This window comes from Chrysochloris asiatica, unplaced genomic scaffold (genome assembly GCF_000296735.1).
Source record: "Chrysochloris asiatica unplaced genomic scaffold, ChrAsi1.0 scaffold00019, whole genome shotgun sequence".
NCBI lineage: Eukaryota > Metazoa > Chordata > Mammalia > Afrosoricida > Chrysochloridae > Chrysochloris > Chrysochloris asiatica.
Window position 1 is genome coordinate 7,860,619 of NW_006408537.1, and position 20,487 is coordinate 7,881,105.

Sequence of the window (20,487 nt, forward strand, 5' to 3'; positions counted from 1 at the left end):
TGAGAGTTTCATTTTTATTGTCAGTATATTAGAAAAACTTTAGTCAGTATTGTAGTTGTTGCTGCTGTTAAGTGCTGCTGAGTCAGTTCCTACTCATAGTGACCCTGTATAGGGTTTCTGTGGAACAGCTGGTGAGTTTGAACTGCCAAGCTTGTGGTTCGTGCCAACCTTGCAGTCCAACGCATTATCCTGCAGCACTACACCAGCTTTAGTTACACACATATAAAAAGGATTTTAATAGGTTGTCTAATAGTTTATCCTCTAGATCCGCTAACATCACATTTCATATGTGATTTATTTTGGGGGTCCATTTTGTTTAATCCTCATAATACTGAGATAAATACTATTAACAGTAGGATTAGGCTTAACCACATAGATATCTGGAACTTTGTAGGAGACCGAATATTAACTGAATTCATCTACTAAATGCTGAATATGGTCCTAATCAAAACTGTAGAATGGTAAGTGAATTAAGTTACACAATGATCACTGGCCATGTCTGTGTTAAGAAGCAGGTGCTATACCTGTTTAGAATAACAATACACTAATTGAATTTGTAAACTAATATTTTAGGTGAACTAGTTGTTTAGGAATAGTTTATGCAATCTAATACATTATATTCATTAAATAAAGTTTATGTGATATGGATTGTTGTTGTTGTTATGTGCCGTGGAGTCGGTTCTGACTCATAGAGACCCTGTACAGGGTTTCCGAGGCTGTAAATCTTTACGGGAGCAGAAAGCCTCATCTTTCTCCCACGGCACAGCTGGTAGTTTCGAACTGCTGACCTTGCGGTTCACAGCCCGATTCGTAACCACTATGCTACCAGAGCTTCTTCTATATGATATGGATTATGTATGTGATAATCAGTAAAAATTAAATATTAAGATATCACTACAATCACAGCTGTACAAAACTTTATTGCAATTTGAATAACAAGCATGTAACAAAATTTTGAGCATGAAAAATGATGAAATATCTCAAACTATGTTCCTTACAAAAGCATCACACAAAGATTGTTCATAATATTTTAAGTCAGCTTAAAAATATCAGGACATACTAAGACTTATAGAGTTGCCTTTCCTTTATCTAGAGTACTTATTCTAATTAAGTTTACTACAATAAAAACTAACATATATAAACATACATATATAATAAATGAACTGAAAAATGAAGGCATACAAAACACAGTTCAATTAATCAGAAAGCATGAAGCATATAGTTATTTCAATATTTCTGAGCTTGCATTCTCTTTGAGTGTACAAGTCAGGTACAATAAAACATTTCCTTCTAAAATACTGTAAGTTGTGCTATTTAATTTTGGTTATACCCAATGTAACTACTACTCTCTCTTAGCATAATCATTAGTTTCACTTTAGAATCTGTAAATAAAATTTAAAAAAATATCAATATTAGTCAGAAGCGATATTCAAAACATATGACAAGAAATAGCCCACAGACTGTAGCCAATAAGCACAAACACTAGTGTGAGTGACCAGCATGGCAGAACTGTCCATCCCAGCTGAATATCAGCTCTGTTTTTATTTCCAATGACAAAATACCTGTGCTGGCTATGTAGGAGCATGAGCTATAAGAAATGAAACACAAAATTCGAATACTCTACCACATTGAGGCTAAATGTGAAACATTTCACAGTGACTAAAGATGACTGGCTGACAGGCATTAGTGTTTTTAACTTTGTTCAACTAATTAAAAACAATGGACTTACCAGAAACCCTTGAGATTTGGTTAATACTACTAATCTAAAGGCTTCAAATTATTAAAGGGTCCTTTAAAATCAGTTTAAATGACCTTTAATATAATTTTCCTTAAGGAAAAACAAACACCGAGGTACTTAATTCCTTTTCAAGGGATTATTATTGCTAGTTATCTTCCTGAGATGCAAAAGACCACAAAAGAAAAGCACCATCCCAAGGTTGCTGAATGAGACATCAGACTCTAATAGTTTGGTCCTTTCCTGAAGGGATCTCTTCCAACAATTACACTAAAACACATCGATGGGTCACAGATGCCAGGGGGCCCTGGTTGCCCTTGAGTTCCAGGGTTCCCGTGCTCTCCATCTTTGCCAGGGAGACCCGTATCTCCGGGAGGACCTTCTTTGCTTATTCCCGGTGGACCCTCTGGACCTAAGATGGGACATTAGCAAGATAGCAGCAAAGTAATTAGACTTTAATTGGTGAAATAGCTGCTTATGAATGAAATTTATACTACATTAAAAAAATAAAAAAACAGAAAAACTCCAAAATATTTTACATATTTACACTAATGAGAAAAGAGTCAATTTCTTGCTAATTCAACCTGTTTATCACATTTTTAAAAACCTTCCAAAAACAATCAGTAATCTTTATAAAATGATTGAGTAGATTTCAGTTGACAGTGACCCGTGTAGCAGAGTAGAACTTCTCCATAGTTACCTAAGCTATAAGCTTTATGAGGGCCAAATGCCACGCCTTTCACCCAGGACCACTGGGTGTGTTCAAACCTCCAACCTTTTGGTTAGCAGCCAGAGTCTTAAACAATGCACCATCAGAATGCCTTATCATAAAACTGCTCTCATTGTTCTTATTAAGTGCTATTGAGTTGAGTGTGTTCTGACTCATAGTAACCCTGTATAGGGTTTCCAAAGAGTGGTTGGTGGGTTTGAAACACCAACTGTGTGGTTAGCAGGCCAGTGCTTATCTTACAGTGCCATCCCAGAACTCCATTTTAATATTAGGCTGTGCTACATTAACATAAAGGAACTAGTAGCATAATGGTTATGAGTCAGGCTGCTAACCTCAAGGTCAGTAGTTCAGAACTACCAGCCATTCTGCCAGAAAAAGATGAGACTTTCTGCTCCCATAAACTTTTATAGCCTTGGAAACCCTATGATGGGTAGCTAAGAGTTGGAAGTGACTCCACAGCACATAATCATCACCATTATCATCATCGTATTAACATAGGGAGGGATTCCTGGTGTAGCACTATGGGACTCCTGGTGTGGTACTATAGGATAAGCACTGGACTGCATACCACAAGGTCAGTGGTTTGAACCCACCAGCTATTCCTAGGAAACTCTATACAGGGTTGCTGTGAGTTGAAACTGACTCAACAGTAATTAGCAAGGACAACAATACATTAACACAGTGATTCAACTTAAAGATGGTTTCAATTACAAGGTTGGTGGTTCAAACTCACAACTGCTCCTTGGAAACCCTATACAGTGTCACTGTGAGTTAGAACTGACTTGACCGCACTTAACAAAACAACAATATTAACATAGTAATTATGTTACTGATTAAGACACTGAACTAACATTCTAATATAGTGATTTGTGGATTCTCTTTGTTCTTTCTTTCAGTATATATTTTGCCAATACTATAGTAAATTGGACTCCTGGTGTGGCACTGTAGGATAAACATTTGGCTATGAACCACAAAGTTGAAAATTCAAACCCACCAGCTGCTCCTTAGAAACCCTATGCTGGGTCGCTGTGAGTCAGAACTGACTCTATAGCACTTAACAACAGTCATATTATAAGTTGGAGTCCTGATGTGGCACTGTAGGATAAGCACTAGACCGCAAGGCAGAGTCGATTCCAATCTATAGTGATCCTGTATAGGGTTTCTGAGGAGCAGCTGGTGAGCTTGAACTGCCAACTTTGCAGTTCAAATGGCTTTGCAGTCTGGAACATTAACCCACAGCACCACACCAGGACTCCAGGTGACATATAGGTAAGTTAAAATTCTAACAAACTCACTTTTGCATCATATTTTCAATAAAAATAGGTAGCTTTGTTTTGTTTAAATCTAAATACATTATTATTATTATTATCATAGTATAATAATCATTAATACACATGAGTTTTAGTGTTAATTTTCTAATTAATTCAATTAACATGTTCAAGGACAGAAGAGCTAATTTAGCACATTGGTCTTTTAAAATTGATAACTTGAAATAATAAAAACAAAATATTTAGATTTTGGAATGAAGGGGAGTGAGTTGGAGCACTTCTTACTACTAATACTTCCTATTACCAGCACTAATAAACATATGTTAACATAGTAGTGTTAACATTAATCACCTATCTATGATGGTAGGTATTGTCCTAAGTGCTTAACATAAACAGTATTAAATCATTTGATTAACCCAAAGTCTAATGAGGTAATATATCTAAAATAATAATAGAAGCAATCATGAATCAACATATAATAATTATGATTCTCACAGACTATGCTGAACTTGCTATGCACATTAACACATTTAATCTTCAATAATGGCATGGTACAGATAACATCATAATCACCATTTTAAAAATGAGAAAACTGAGACATAGCAGATTTAAATAGTACAACAAGCAAAGTCAGATTTAAATTTAAGAAGGTTAAAAGACTGCTTTGACATGCCTCTGTTTCCCTGAGAATCATAGATTAAATAATCACAAACTCTTGATAAGCATAGGTCACTAAAACTATTCTAAAACAATTATAAGGGATACATATTAGATTATTTAAAAGATATACAAGAGATAATCCTGAACAGAGGAGTTCTGGTAGAGTAGTGGTTGTGAGTCAGGATACTAATCTCAAAGTCAGCAATTCGAAACTACCAGCTGTTGCTCGAGAGAGAGATGAGGCTCTTCTCAGGAGAAGGATGAGGCTTTCTGCTCCCGTAAAGATTTACAGCCTCAGAAACCGTATATAAGGTCACTATGAGTCAGAACCAACTCCACAGTACATAACCACCAACAACCAATCCTTAACAGCCCATGAATAGAAGATAATATACTGAGCAAAAGTTCTTTGAGAAAAAATTTAGAACTCAAAAAATATTTGTTGAATGTGAATCACTAAAAAAGATAAGCAAATATCTTGGTTTTAATTTATTTAACATAGTTTTATAATGACTTTCTTAAAGGTAAATATGCAGCAACACTTATGAATAAATTTCAATTCTTACCTGGGGGACCAGGAGGGCCTTGTTCTCCAGGGTACCCAAACCCTTGGTTCCCCTTTGCCCCATTTCTTCCTGGTAGACCTGTAGAGTGTTAAACATGAGTAAGGTTACTTTTCCTATAAAATCACAGCCTTCCAGACAGTTTCTTTCAAAACTGCTATATACACATTAAAGGATACAGCTCTTAAGAACAGCTTGCCATCTTTTTTTTTATTACTCATGGGAAACAATTTTTGAACCCAAAATTTTTAGGCTAAAGATTTGTTTTTGTTACTAAGTGCCCCATCAAGTCTGTTCCAACTCATGGTGACCCTTGTATAGGATTTCCTAGGAGCACAGATCTTTGGTTAGCAGTCTAGTGCTTATCCTAAAGCACCACACCAGGACTTAGTGTTTTGGTTATAAATCAGACTGCTAACCTTAAGGTCAGCAGTTCAAAACTACCAGCCATTCCATGGGAGAAAGATGAGGCTTTCTGTTTTAGTAAAGATTTACAGCCTTGGAAACCCTATGCAGGGGTCACTATGAATTGGATCCGATTCCACAGCACACAACCACCTCCACCACCACCACCACCACCACCAAACACTAAGAAAAGGAAATGGTTTGGGACTATTAGTTCTCTGTGTTAATTATAGTTGTTCTTTCAATACTTTCATTAAATGTCTAAATTGTTCACATAATATCAGATTAAATATGAAAAGATTAATATTTTATATAAACATTCAAGGGCAAAGAGAAGACATTGTGGGCCATTAAGAAGTTTCATTGCAAAACATTTTCCTATATTACAACAACAAAATAATAATGAAAAAGTAACTGTACAAGAAGCTGACCAAAGTCAGAACAAACAAAGGAAATAATAATGATTTAAAGTTATTATTAGAATCAAGCAAAATTTTTAGGTATATTTTCAACATTTTCTAATTTGCAACATTGCAGGCTTCATCATTTTGACTTTTCTGTTTACTTAAGAATATTGCTTCAAGAAACAGAACAAATGCTCTTAAATTGATGTGCAAATTAGAAACAAAGATTTATAAACAATTTTTAGGTTAGAACAATACGTATTATCCATGAAAGCAAAGAAAAATTTTCACTTGTCAAATACATATAGGATGTAAGCACATACAAAGGAAAAACAAAACAACCACTTTTTTTGTTGTTCCTTTGATTATTCAAACAAATTAGTACCTTTTAAACCTCTTGCACCTGGGCGTCCAGGGATACCAATTGAACCAGGAATACCATCTCTTCCTGGTAAACCAGGAAATCCTCGGGGGCCCTCTGGTCCTATGGGACCTGGTGGCCCAGGAATACCTGGAGTTCCATGTTGGGACTGACAATTGTCACAATTTTGAATTCTTCCATTTCGAAGTAAAACTGGTAGCTGGGCTTTAAAAAAGAAAGAAACCTCAACTAGTTTGTAATTAAATGGTGAGTGGGAACTAGTAGTGTAGAAAAAAGTTGTTTTGGATCATTGAATATACACATATCTTTTCATCAATCATTTTATTTCTAGAAATTTATCTATGAAATATTAACAGCTCTATGTAATAATTTCATTACCATAGTTACTTCAAACCTGAAATATAAAACACAGTGAGAGTTCTGGTTACAAATAAAAAATTGGCAAATTATAGGAACACATATTTATAAATTATCAAGAATTATGTCACAAAAGAAAATTAATAGGTAAAATCATAATGATAAATAACACCATGGAAATATTACAAAAAGTATGTAAACTTTAAATCTTTATAACAATATTTATCTAGGATAAAAAGACAAGGACTTTTAAGTGTTCCTTATCTTATTTATGTCTTCTAGAATTTATACAAAAATACGTGTTACTCTAAAAATTTTTAAAGTGTAGTAAAAACACTATTTTTGTCTTACCTCGTAATACATCAGTGCAAACTTGTCGAATAAAGTGTTCTGAAAATTCTCTCCCCTGTATCAAATAATTAGGGGTTACAAAATGTACATAACCAAAAAACCAAACCCATTGTTTCAAGTTGATCCTGACTACTAGAGACTCTATAGGAGAAAGTAGAACTGTCCCATAGGGTTTTCCAAGGTTGTAAATCTTTACAGAGCACATTGCCACATCTTTCTGGTGGGTTTGAACCACTGATTTTAACCACTACAAATCAGGGCTTCTTAACATGTACCAACTAATAAACAATGAAAACCATGGAAGAAGCAATATACGTACAGGCTTCCCATCCAATCCTGGGGGTCCCTGAGGACCCGTTTCCCCCTGTTGTCCCTTGGGACCCATAGGCCCCATCAAGCCATTCATTCCGGATTCTCCTTTTGGTCCAATGGCACCTCTGAAACCAGGTTCTCCCTTTTCACCTCTCTAAAACCAAAATAAGTATTTAAAGGTTCTATTTAAATAAGTGGTAAGTTTTGATTTTTATATCAGAAAAGTACTTAAAGGTATGGATACGAATATATACATATGCATATCTGTAAGTTACAAAGTAAATAGCTAGGAAATATGGCTACTGATTACAAAGGAGATTTCATATCATATGAAACTATCATCTACCCTTTCATCTATACATCTATCTAGCACTGCAAATATCCACTATTCACTGAATATAATGGTTAGACAAGACAATCAATAGATGTAGTGTCAGAAATAGAGCAATGAATACGACAGTAGTACTCTCAAAGCACTTACATTCTAATGGAACCAACAGACATTGAAATACACATTATTCTTCACTGAAAAAATATGAAAAAAAACCCCAGTTCCCAATCAATAAGAACCAGTCATATTAGCAAACAGATAATATCTCATATTTAAGACTATTGCAGTAAATATGCATATTCTGGAAATCATTCATTAGGTACTACTACTACTGAAGAATATAAAAGCCATTTTCACTTTGAGATATAAATAGATAGATTTATTCAATTTCAAAATCAAAAAGGACTGAAGAGAGGAGGTAACATACCTCTCCTTTTGTGCCATGATGGCCTTGAATTCCCTGTGAAAACAGAAAAAAAAAAAAATTAACAAATGTGAAAATTACAGTATGAGCAATACACATGCCTTTTACCACATATTTAATGATACTTTAATTTTCAATTTTGGAAAATAGTGATAAAATTATTAAAAATATTACACATGTAAGAGATCTTTTATGGCTTTTTGAAGGAGACTAGGCAATATGGTGTCTGAGTATGGTGTAGTAGGAATGGTACTGAACTGCTAACCACAAGGTTGGCAGTCAAACCCACCAGCTACTCCTTGGAAACTCTATACAGGGTCACTATGAGTTGGAACCAACTTGACAGCATGAACAATAACAGACAATATGATTGCTAGGTAATATAAAAGGGAAATTTAACATTTATAGTTAACGGAAATATGAATTATTACATGTAATAAATGTAAACTAAATATAAATGTTATATTAACATTATATATTAAATTTATATAGCTGCTTCATTTAGAGATATAAATATTTCTGGTGTGGTGCTAAAGTATGAGTTGGACCACAAGGTCAATTTGAGCTGCAGTCAGTGGTTCAAACCTACCAGCTGTTCCTGGGAAACACTATACAGGATCGCTATGAATCAAAATTGACTGGATGGTACTTAACAACAACATGGGTCAAATCATGTAAGTTAGTTTAAAAGTATACTGTATTCAAATCATATTTTTACCTTAAGGAAAAAAACTGATGTTGTTTTTAAAGGCTGTCGAGTTGAACCTGTATAGGGTTTCCCAGAAACTAACCATGACATTGTGGTTAGCAGTTCAGTGCTTATCCTACAGCACCAACTAGGATCCCCAGTTTAAAGATGATGGTGGTAGTTGTCTGTCATAAAGTCAGTTCTGACTCATAGCAATCTTGTAGAGGATTTCCGAGGCTACAAATCTTTGTTGTTGTTGTTGTTAGTGCCGTGGAGCCGGTTCCAACTCATAGCGACCCTGTACAGGGTTTCTGAGGCTGTAAATCTTTCTGGGAGCAGAAAGTCTCGTCTTTCTCCCATGGAGCAACTGGTAAATTAAAATTGTTGACCTTGTGTTTAACAGCCCATTTTGTATTTTACTAAGCTATCAGGGCTCCTTCAATTTAAGGATTGATGTTGTTGTTCTTAAGTGCTGTTGAGTCAGTTTTGACTCATAGAGACCCAGTATAGGGTTCTGAGGAGCAGCTGGTGGGTTTGAACTGCCAACCTTGTGGTTCAAAGTCCAGTGCTGATCCTACTGCATCACACCAGGAGTTTTATTCTGTGATTAAGAAAAGTGGTTATTTCTCAAAATTTGTATTCTGAAAATGAAATTTTAATTTATTATTGATAAAAGATGAGTTAAAACAAATTTTTATTAAAAGTGACTAATAAATCAGACTATTAAATTATTTCCTATTCATCTCTTTAACATATTCATGACATATTATAGATGATAAGAAATCTCAGGGAAAGTATTAAAATTTTGCATTTTTAAAAAATATTTGTTCACTAAGGCTCTGAAATCAGTTGATGGATAAATGTGTAACTGTTATATATGAGACAGAATTTCTTTATTCAACTGTAAAATTAAAAATTTGTATTCTGAAGCTCAATATGAAATTTAATGTATAACATGCTAAACAATAAAGTCTGAGTTTGAGGCATGTGCTTTGATTTTTTTTCAAGTACCTTAAACATGACTATTCAAATTAGACCAAAGTGAAGAAAACATTAGATGAAATCAGTGTTTATCACAGAGCAATGTACATTCTCAAATTAAAATATGAGCATAAAAATAACAATTTGGTTTTCAGATAAAAATCTAGTAGTAAGTAAGATACTCTTTGTAAAGCCAGTCTTTAAACACTGAGATTTGTTTCCAAAGAAATGCAAGAGGAATCAGTACCAGATTGAGGTGTAGTGAATTATCTAATGTCTCTTCTAGCCATAGTCTTTAACTACAACCAAAACAACGTTTCTGCCCTGCTGGGTATGCCTAGAGAAGGTAGAAGAAGATACTGATAGGATGGCATGATTCAGCTGTGACGCTAAGCCGAGTTAATTGTAACGGTAACAACTTCAGCCTGTAGCATGGATTTACAATGAGTCATCCCTGAAGCTGGAGTGGGGAATCTCCCTACCATCAAAGAAGAGGAACCAGAACTGGAGTGTGTCCTTTGTATCTCGATGTCCCTGCACATTGAACCTCCTTAACCCATGAACAGAAAGCAACAGTAGCAGAACCAAAGACCAGAGCAATGGGATTCCCAGCCCAAGGGAACAAATGAAGCTGAGTGACTTTGGGGCCTCTAGACACTGTAGTAGGGGAACTAGGTTTGTTGATGCACAGAGTTAGAGCCGACTACCTTCAGGCTGAGGCTTATGGTGGAATGGTGTGTCCTGTGGGCAATTATCAGCAGCTGATTGGGACAACTGTGCCCTGAGAATTTTCTGCTCCTATATTGTAACCTTTAAACTTCCCTAATAAACCTTTTAACTGTGAGCATGGTGTCTGAATCCTGTGTGGTTATTGTAAAGGATTATTCAACCAAGCTGAATAAGAGGGTTGTGGCAGGAGGATAGTTGTTATATATCATTGCACAGAAATAATCCTGCCATAGAGCTAATGTAAGAAGAAAGAAAAAAGTAAATGCTCAACACTAGAACTATAATAGATCTGAAGCTTAAAACAGCAGCAACTTAATGTACTAAGATGACTTTGGACTCCTTTCACAAAATGAGGTCCCCCAAATTACCCATGTGCAGCACTGGGTAATGACAGGTAACTGAGACTTTGTTTACATTATGAGCTTGGGATGACTATACAGTTACAGTAAAGCAAAAGCTGTTCTTACAGCAGCTTTCAAAAAATCTAGGGTAGAAGCTTTCTAAGGAACCCAAAACCTGGCTTAGGAGAGAAGATAGTCAAATCAAGTTAATGGAATCTTGGAGGAAGTGTCATTCTTGAGCAAAATCATGAATTCAAAGGCAATAATCCCTCCTTTCAGTGATGAAAGGCATGAGTTGTGAACATTAAGGAGATGAAGAAGTGAATGAACTCCTGTAGATGTAGAGTGATTAATTTAGGGAAATTGACATATGTGTAGGAGAAGGTCATTCTATATTGTCAGGGAGAGGAATGAGAGATAGAATTGATGTGTCCTTGAGCAAGTTTAAATCAAGTAGTTATTGTTAAGTGCCGTGGAGTCAGTTCCGACCCATAGCAGTCCTGTTATAGGGTTTCCGAGGAGTGGCTGGTGAGCTTGCACCACCAACCTTGCAATTCAAGCCAACTTTGAAATCCAACACATTAACCAACAGCCCCACAACAGGAGGAACACTAAATTTAAAGATTTTAGTGTATTGGAACATAATTGTATGCAGGCTAACTCCATTTCTCAAGTTCTTTTGCACTTAATGTTTGCTTCTAAGTTCTCTATCCTTCATAACATCTAGTGTTCACCTTCCATCCCATATTACAGACAAACCTTGGGGTTATATCCTCTCAAACAAACAGCTGAGGGAAAATTTGTACAGCCTATACAACCTTGCTTGCTGAAATTGAAGAGGACTTAAAACATTTACTGATAAAGATCGAAGAGCACAGCCTTCAGTATGGATTACATCTCAATGTAAAGAAAACAAAAATCCTCACCACTGGACCAATAAACAACATTCTTATCAATGGAGAAAATAGTGATGTTGTCAAGGACTTCATTCTTGTTGGATCAACTATCAACACTCAAGGAAGCAGCAGTCAAGAGATCAAATGACGTATTGCATTAGGCAAATCTGCTGCACAAGAACTTTTTAATGTGTTGAAGAGCAAAGATGTCAGCTAGATAACTAAGGTGCACCTGACCCAAGCCATAGTATTTTCAATAACCTCATATGCATGCGAAAGCTGGACAGTGAATACGGAAGATCATAAAGAATTGATGCCTTTGAGTTATGGTGTTGGAGGAAAATATTGGTGTTGGAGGAGAAAGTGCCGTGGGCTGCCAAAAGAACCAATAGATCCATTTTGGAAGAAGTGCAGCCAGAGTGCTCCTTAGAGGTCAAGATGGCCAAATTTTGTCTCTCTTCCTTTAGACATATTGTCAGGAGGGACCAGTTGCTGGAAAAGGATATCATGTTTGGTAAGGTGGAGGGTCAGAGAAAAAGAGATGGATTGGCCAAGTGGCAGCATCGATGGACTCAAGTGTGGCAACAGTAGTGAGGTTGGCCCAAGATCAGGCAGTGTTTAGTGTTGCTGTACATAAGGTCACTATGTGTCGGTACTGGCCTGGTGGCACCTAAAAACAACAACACAGCCTACCCAGCCACTTAGGATCAAGTTGGGAAGCTATAAGGAAATGTGGTACATAAGTATTAATCACTTTTATCCTTTTTTGGTTCAATTTGGTTCTGACTGAACTTGCATGTCACTTAACTATCTCTTTGGAAGACTAATTAATATAAGGAACTTAGCATTCCTTTAAACCAGTTCTTTCTGGTACAGTCATGACTGACAAAGTAAAATCAAAACAGACCCAATTTTTAAAAATTTGAGTGAAAGGGAAATAAAAATCAGAATGTGAAAAATTATAGGTTGAAGGCCTGAAACAGAAGACAAAGAAAACTCTGTTAGAAGCTTGATGCAGAAGACTAGACTATTCCAGGACTGTGAAGAGTGACACCCATTTAAAAATGTAAGGTCGGTCATGTAATTGAGTGGGGTAATGTTTCCAACTGTGCCAATGAAGACATTTGGTTGCTATGCTACCCTTGTTTTCTAAGAGGGTAATTAAGTTTCTAGTGCATCAACCAACAATTTTTCCCATTCACCTACATTTCCTGTTCACCTACATCATCCCACTTCACCTACATTTTACAAGTCAATGTCCATTCATGGCATGACTGAATCATAAAGAACCAATGCCAAGTTTCAGAAATGAATCCAGGAAGAAATAAAAACAGCTTGTTATATATTTGTTCCATAGCATCATACCAAGGATAACATTTTAATAAGCCTCTAGAGTCATAAGTGATATCTCTGGACAAAAAAGGGAGAAACAAATATATTTTTCTATAACACATGATCCCATGTTAGCATTTTCAGAAAAAAATGAAGACAAAGCAGTAAGTTTGGAGATGTTGCCATTGTGAGATGCCGCTAATCAATAACTATTCCAAAAAAGGGGTGGAAATTTTTACCTTCAGTCATTTACTTGTCCAGAAAAACAGAAACAAAGAAAAGCATAATTCCACAGCCATGAATTTTACCAATACTGAATAACCAAATGTAAAATGAACAAGACCAACATCACTACCATCACCCTACATTTTCATTTTTATGCTCAAATGTACATAATACTTTGCATTTTCCCACTCCAATTTTTATTTGCAAATAACCCTTACTCAACATTACCCAGTTACCTTACTCATTCTTTCTTTCTTTTTTTTTTTTTTTAAATAAAAAAACAATAATACCTGTTGTCCTGGAATTCCTTGTCTTCCATTTTCTCCCTTATGACCCTTTAAATTAAAAAAAAAAAAGATTAATTTGTACTCATATGATAAAATCACATATACAAAATATACCCTGAAGTCTAAAAGATATGTCACAAAAACAGTAATGCAAGTATGTAAAATGGTGTGAGAAATGGGAAGGCTAGCCTCGCTGAGATATAAATGAAAAGAAAGGCAATTCAATTTATTATAAATTCAATTTATTATTTAAAATAGATACAAAGAAAAAACTACTGATTTAGGAGAATACATACATCACTTTAGATAGTTAAGGTTGGGCTTATTAGTTCCTAGTAACAGCAGAAAATAGTTTAAAATCTAATAAATGTGGACATTTTATTAGTTCCAATGATATAATTATGCTCAGTGGTGGCCATCCAAAAGTGAGGACAAGATAGTTTCTTTAAAAATACCTTTGAAAAATTTTAAAATATGCTATTGACAAAGATATAAATATGCTTATTTATTCAATAAATATTTCTGGACATTGTGCTACTGTTCCAATGTTTGACAATGTAATTAGTAGTTTTTAGGAAGATGAGGTTGGCTCAGGACCGGGCAGTGTTTCATTCTTTTGTGCAAAGGGTCACTATGAGTCGGTGTCAACTCAATGGCACCTAACAACAACATGTGTTTAGATAAAATAATCCAGAAAAGGTCTGTTTTTGTTGTTATCAGATATTATCAAGTGGACCCCCTGACCCATGGTGACACTGTGTGTTACAAAGTAGAACTGCTTTATAGTTTTCTTAGATGTAATGTTTGTAGAATCAGTTGCCAGACCTTTCCTTTTGTGGAGTCACTGGATGAGTTTGAAGAGCCAACATTTTGCTTACCAGCTAATCACAGGCCTCTTTTGTCACCCCCGTTCCTATACATAAAATGTTTGTTGTTGTTGCCATCAAATCAGTTTCTTCTACCCATAGCAACCCTGTTTCCAAGGAGCGGCTGGTGAGCTTGAACCGCCAGTCTTGCAGTTCAGACACATAAAATGTATATTGCTGTTGTTGTTGTTAGGTGGCATTGAGTTGGTACCAACACATAGCGACCTCATGCACAGCAAAACGAAACACCGCCCGATTCCGGGCCAACTTCACCACCGTTGCCATGCTTGAGTCCATCAATGCTGCCACTTGGCCAATCCATCTCACTGGGGGGCTTCCTCTTTCTCTCTAACCCTCCACCTTCCCAAACATGATATCCTTCTCCAGTAAATGGTCCCTCCTGAAAATATGTCCGAAGTATGAGGGACAAAGTATGAGGGCCATCTTGGCATCCAAGGAGCACTCTGGCTGCACTATTTTCAAAAAGGATCTATTGGTTCTTTTGGCAGCCCATGCACTTTCAATATTCTCCTCTAACACCATAACTCAAAGGCATCAATTATTCTTCGGTCTTCCTTATTCACTGACCAGCTTTCACATGCATATGAGGTTATTGAAAATACCATGGCTAGGGTCAGGCACACCTTTGTCTTCAAGTTGACATCTTTGTTCTTCAACATTTTGAAAAGGTCTTATGCAGCAGATTTGCCTAATGCAGTACGTCATTGGATTTCTTGACTGCTGCTTCCATGAGTGTTGGTAGCAGATCCAAGAAGAATGAAGTCCTTGACAACTTCAATCTTTTCTCCATTGATAAGAATGTTGTTTAAGTCACTCTTGAATATTTATTCATTCACTTACATAAATGGATTTCTGAAATTGTTTAGTGGATATATGCTGGCATTTGTTGCTGTCAGGTGCCATCCAGTCAGTTCTGATTTCAACTCATAGTGATCCCATGCATAACTAAATGGAACATTATCTGTTCCTGCACCAACCTCACAATTTGCTATGTTTAAGCCCATTGTTACTGCCATTGTGTCAATTTATATTGTTGGAGGTCTTCCTCTTTTTCACTGACCCTCCACTTTACAAAGCACGAAGTTCTTCTCTAGAGTTTGGTCCTTCTTGATAGCATGTCCAAATTATGAGAGACAAAGTCCCACCATCCTAGTTTCTAAGGAACATTTTGTCTACAATTCTTCCAAGACAGATTTGTTTGTTCTTCTGGCAGTGCATGGTACTTTTAATATTCTTCTCCAACACCATAATTCAAATGCATTGATTCTTCCATGCAACTCTTACATACATATGAGGTAATTGAAAATACTAGAGCTTGGGTTGTTGTTATTGTTTTTAAGTGCCATTGAGTCAGTTACAACCCATAACAATCCAATATAGGGTTCCCAAGGAGTGGATGGTGAGCTTGAACTGCCACCCTTGTGATCAAACCAACATAGCAATCTAGCACATTAACCCATGCCTCATTGGGTGCACCTTAATCATCAGACAACAATACTTTGCTGTTCTTGTTAAGTGCCATCAAGTCAGTTCCAATTCATAGCAATCCTGTATAAGGTTTCTGAGGAGCACTGGTGAGCTTGAACTCTGGCCTTGCAGTCCAGCACATTAACCCACCATGTCACACCAGCACTAGGGACACTTAAAAAGTGATGTTACTGTTGTCTCCAAATTGCTTAAAGAGTGGTGCAGAAGATAAACAACTAAATCAAATGCTCTCTGAAAATACTGTCTGATAAGTATATAATGTACAAGTTAACTAAATGACTGGGCTGGATATTATGGGAAGATACAAGAGAGAATCTGAAAGAGAGGATTAAAGAATGTGAATGATCCTGAAAACAATTGTGAGAATGAATAAAAGTTAGTCAGTTAAAGAAAAGAGCCAGATGTACCAGGGAAAGAAGATACAGGGTAAGGGAAAGTAGTTCCTTTTCACTAAAACAATGGGCAAAAGATAAAGTTAAAGAAAATTCAGTCAAAGGGAAAAGCAGATGCATAACTTACCTATTGCATGCTGGTAAAAGTGTATGTAGAAAGGAGAAGACTGGATTCAAGGAGACAAATTATGAGGATTTTGTAATAATCTAGGAACACCAATAAGAAATGATGAGGACAGAGGGCACAGGAGGAAGAGTCACATGCAAGACACCTTTAGGATTGACGAAACAATCAGATATGAAAAAAAAGAGAAAGAGACAGGGTTTTACAAGGACAAATGAGACTCTTTTCTTAAATAATTTTATGGTGGCTCCAGTTACCATGACAAATAACCTATGGGTAGGAGGTTGCTTATGGGGAAAGATAGTAAGTTCAGTTTTTGACATGTTGAACATAAATTGTCTATGATACACTAAAGAAGAAAAAATATATATTTTTAAAGAAATCATATTTAAATAATAGTTGAAGATCTTTAATGAAAATTTATATAATAAATTACAGAATTATATGATGCCACTCTAAAATATTTCACATATGTAATAAAACAAACTCATGAGTAGGGAGTGCTAGAACTATGATATTAGCAAATTCTGACTAAGGCTTCCACAAATTCTAGAATTTTCAACTTCTATATTTATGAAATTTTGCAAGGTATTTTTCTCTTTAAGTTTATTCTACATAGCGAAGCTCAGTAACTATATAAGAGCTTTGTAATTTTAGGAAGCATCTTTTATGTAATATTTGGACACAGCTATTCTCTGTAATCTGAGAAGTATTATATTTTTAAAATATACAATATTGAAAGACCAATCAATATAATTTATTCTAAATAAGTATACTTATGTCACTGACATAGCCATATCATTTGACACAGTTGTTGTTAGGTGACAAATCAGTACTGACTCACAGTGACCCTATGCACAACAGAAGGAAACACTGCCCCATCCTGGGTCAACCTCACAATCTTTGGTATGTTTCAGCCCAATGGTGCTGCCATTGTGCCAATCCATCTCATTGGGGGTCTTCCTCTTTCTCTCCAGCCCTGCACTTTACCAAAAATGGTATCCTTTTCCAGTGACTGATCCCTCATGACAGCATGTCCGAAGTATGAAAGATGAAGTCTGGCCTGGCTTTCAAGGAGCACTCTGGCTGTATTTCTTCCAATACAGATCTGTTTGTTCTTTTGGCAGTCCATGATACTGTTGATATTCTCCTCTAACATCATAACTCAAATGCATCAATTCTTCTATGATCTACATTATTCACTGTCCAACTTTCTCATGTATATTAAATTATTGAAAATACCATTACTTGCATAAGGCGTACCTTAGTCCTACAAATCTACATCTTTGCTCATCAACACTTTAAAGAGGTCTTGTGCAGCAGAGTTACCCAATGCAGCTAGTTTGTTGTTGTTGTTGTTGTTGTGTGCTGTGGAGTCAGTACTGACACGTAGCAACACTGTACAGGGTTTCCAAGGCTGTAGATCTTTACTTTCGAACTGATGACCTTGCGGTTCACAGCCCGATTCGTAACCACTATGGTAGTAGTTGTTGTTTTTAAGTGCCATCATAGGATCCTATTAATGCTCAGTTTTCAATTAACTAGAAAATCCATTCTACAGCCAGTTAATTTAACTGGGTAAAGTTGTACTTATCTCCCAAAGTTGTCAAGTGCCATATTGTCTGTTCCAACTCGTAGTGACCCTGTATAGGGTTTCCAAGTCTATAAATCCTTATGGAAGCAGAAAGTCTCATCTTTATCCAGCAGAATGGCTGGTAGTTTCAAGCTGCTGACCTTGAGATTAGCAGCCTGACTCATAACCACTACGCTACCAGAGCTCTTCGTAACTACTCCTCTAACCAGTACACTAACAGATCTCCCAAAGTAGTAGCATGGTTTCTTTTCTCCCAAAGTAGTAGCAAGGCTTTCCCCTTTGTGTTTGTAAGATACCCAGCACAAAATACTCTGTTAAGTCTCCCTAGGCTTCCTCAGTCTTAGGATCTTTATAATAATTATCTTTCCACATATTACTTGAGTATGCTTTATATTCTGTGCTAAGGGTTTCTTTTTGAATTCATGGGATTTTTTTTTTTTTTTTGCCATAACCCACTTCAAATTATTTTTGGAAATATATGCTCTTACTTTAGAAAACATTATAAACAAGCTAATAAACTTTCATTGGTGTTAGTAATAAAGTCTATGTCTTTACTGAGATATATATTGGTGTGTTATATGTTTCCCAAGTTTTCTACTACAGCAAAGTGTAAAGAATCTTAAGATTAGATACGATGTTGTAAGAAAAGGTCAATAGCAAGGAAATAAAGAAGAGATTTTTTTTAAACAAGATATTGATGGTGAAAACAGGAAGGAATTGGAAAGTCAATATAAGAACTAAAAAGAACAAAGCCCTGATAATAGCATGATACCTGGATGCCTTTTTCACCTTGATCTCCTTTGTCTCCCTGTAAAACATTAAAAGGCAGTTAAATTTGTATTGTAACCTACTATAGTCTATATTCTTTCAAATAAGCATGTTTTCTTCAACAAATAAAAAATAAGGTCGCATGCAAACTCTTAACAGAATATTTAAGAAAGGAGTAAAACCACCTTATACAAAATGACGTTCTAACAGAATACTTTCTTTTGCTAATACATTTGGGAAAAAAAACAAAAAAAACCACAACATATATTTTACCAGGAAGAAAAAAAGTCTGTGGTTAAACAAACAAGAGAAAATTTATTTTGATGGAATGTTGTTTTATGGAATGAAACAGACAAATTGAACATTTTTCATGAAGTTAATAGTAGACACAACTTCTTATAAAACAATAGAAATTAAAACATTTTATTGAAATGCTATCTGATAAAACATGTTTCAAAACTGAGGTTTTAGAGGGAAAAGACCTCTTCCATAGTGATACATTTCAAATAATTTCTCAGCAAGAAAGGATATAAGAGATCAGCTAGTGTATTGTCCTGGTTCTTACAGATAATGAAACCCACAGATCATGAAAGGTGGGCACTTTTCCAAAGTTAAACTAGAACACCATTTCCAAATTTCCTTTCAACTTGGCCTGATGTCTAAACACAGAGAGTGGAGTTTTGTGTTTACAGCAAGGAAAACACAGAATTTTTAACAATAGCAATAAAAACCTTTAAATCTAAACATATATTTATGTGAATGGTGATTAAAGTGAATTGTATCTACTGACGCCTTCTTAAAACCAAACAATGTTTAACTAGATGAGCAAAAAATGTGTGCCTTGAGAATTATGCTCTTTTAAGATATACATGGAATTTCAGTTCAAAAGGACAGCATTTACCCAAGGACAAAGTTTAAAAAAGGTTACGAAAGAAGGAACAATAGAAACAGGAAACACAGGAAGAACAAGAGAAAAGTGATGTTACATTGTAGAGATTGCCATCAATGTCATGAAACAAAATGTATATGAATTGTTGGAGGGAAAACTGATCTGCTCTGGAAACCTTCACCTATTTCACAATAAAAAGTCACACACAAAAAAAAATATATGTGTATGGTGTGAGATCAAATTTATAATCTCAACTCAAAAGTTTAGATAAGAACCTTAGGGGGGCAGTGAGTTTACGTAATGAGTGAGAAACATCTTTAAAAAGGAGGGTGAGAATGGTTGTACAGCTAGAAAAAATATAATCAATATCACTGAATTGGTGTATATTTTGTTCAACATATTCAACAAGAACAAAACATAATACGAAAATTAAAAAGTTAATTATTGTTGTTGATAAGTGCCATCAAGTCGGTTCTAACTCATAGTAACCCTACTTAGTATTTCCAAGGAGCAGCTTGGTGGGTTGAACTGACAACCTTGTGGTTTGCAGTTCAGTGCTAATCCTATAGTGCCACACCAGGAGTCCAAAAAAGAGGGAGTGAATTACATCTCTTAAATACGTACCTTCTTTCCTGGTATTCCAGGTAAACCCATATATCCTGGTTCTCCTGGGGTACCCATAGCTCCTGGTTCTCCCTAAATAACAAAGAAGTTCTATGAACAAAATCAGAAGCCTACTGTTTATGAAATACACCATTGTTTTTATCTCTACCACATTTCTCAAATTCAGAATGGATTGTTCCAAGTCAGATCTTTTGATATTTAGAATTACTAATAAAGAAATAATAAGGAACAAAAACTATACTGGAGTTCCAATAACATTTCTGGTATTTCCCCCTATCACTACTACTTGAGCAATTCTGATTATATTTCATATTTTAACA

The 20,487-nt window shown here is 35.6% G+C and overlaps 1 protein-coding gene across 1 annotated transcript in view; it reads right to left on the bottom strand.

Moving 5' to 3' along the window:
* Window positions 1-1,959: 1,959 nt before the first annotated feature.
* COL21A1 (collagen, type XXI, alpha 1) overlaps window positions 1,960-20,487 on the bottom strand; it is a 169,646-nt gene continuing 151,118 nt past the window's right edge. The window contains exons 23-31 of the mRNA XM_006835733.1: window positions 20,168-20,239; window positions 18,659-18,694; window positions 13,405-13,449; window positions 7,926-7,958; window positions 7,175-7,321; window positions 6,856-6,910; window positions 6,151-6,351; window positions 4,960-5,037; window positions 1,960-2,147 (exon numbers count right to left, since the gene is read on the bottom strand). Coding sequence (XP_006835796.1) covers window positions 1,960-2,147; window positions 4,960-5,037; window positions 6,151-6,351; window positions 6,856-6,910; window positions 7,175-7,321; window positions 7,926-7,958; window positions 13,405-13,449; window positions 18,659-18,694; window positions 20,168-20,239 — 855 coding nt within the window. The remainder of the gene's footprint in view (window positions 2,148-4,959; window positions 5,038-6,150; window positions 6,352-6,855; window positions 6,911-7,174; window positions 7,322-7,925; window positions 7,959-13,404; window positions 13,450-18,658; window positions 18,695-20,167; window positions 20,240-20,487) is intronic.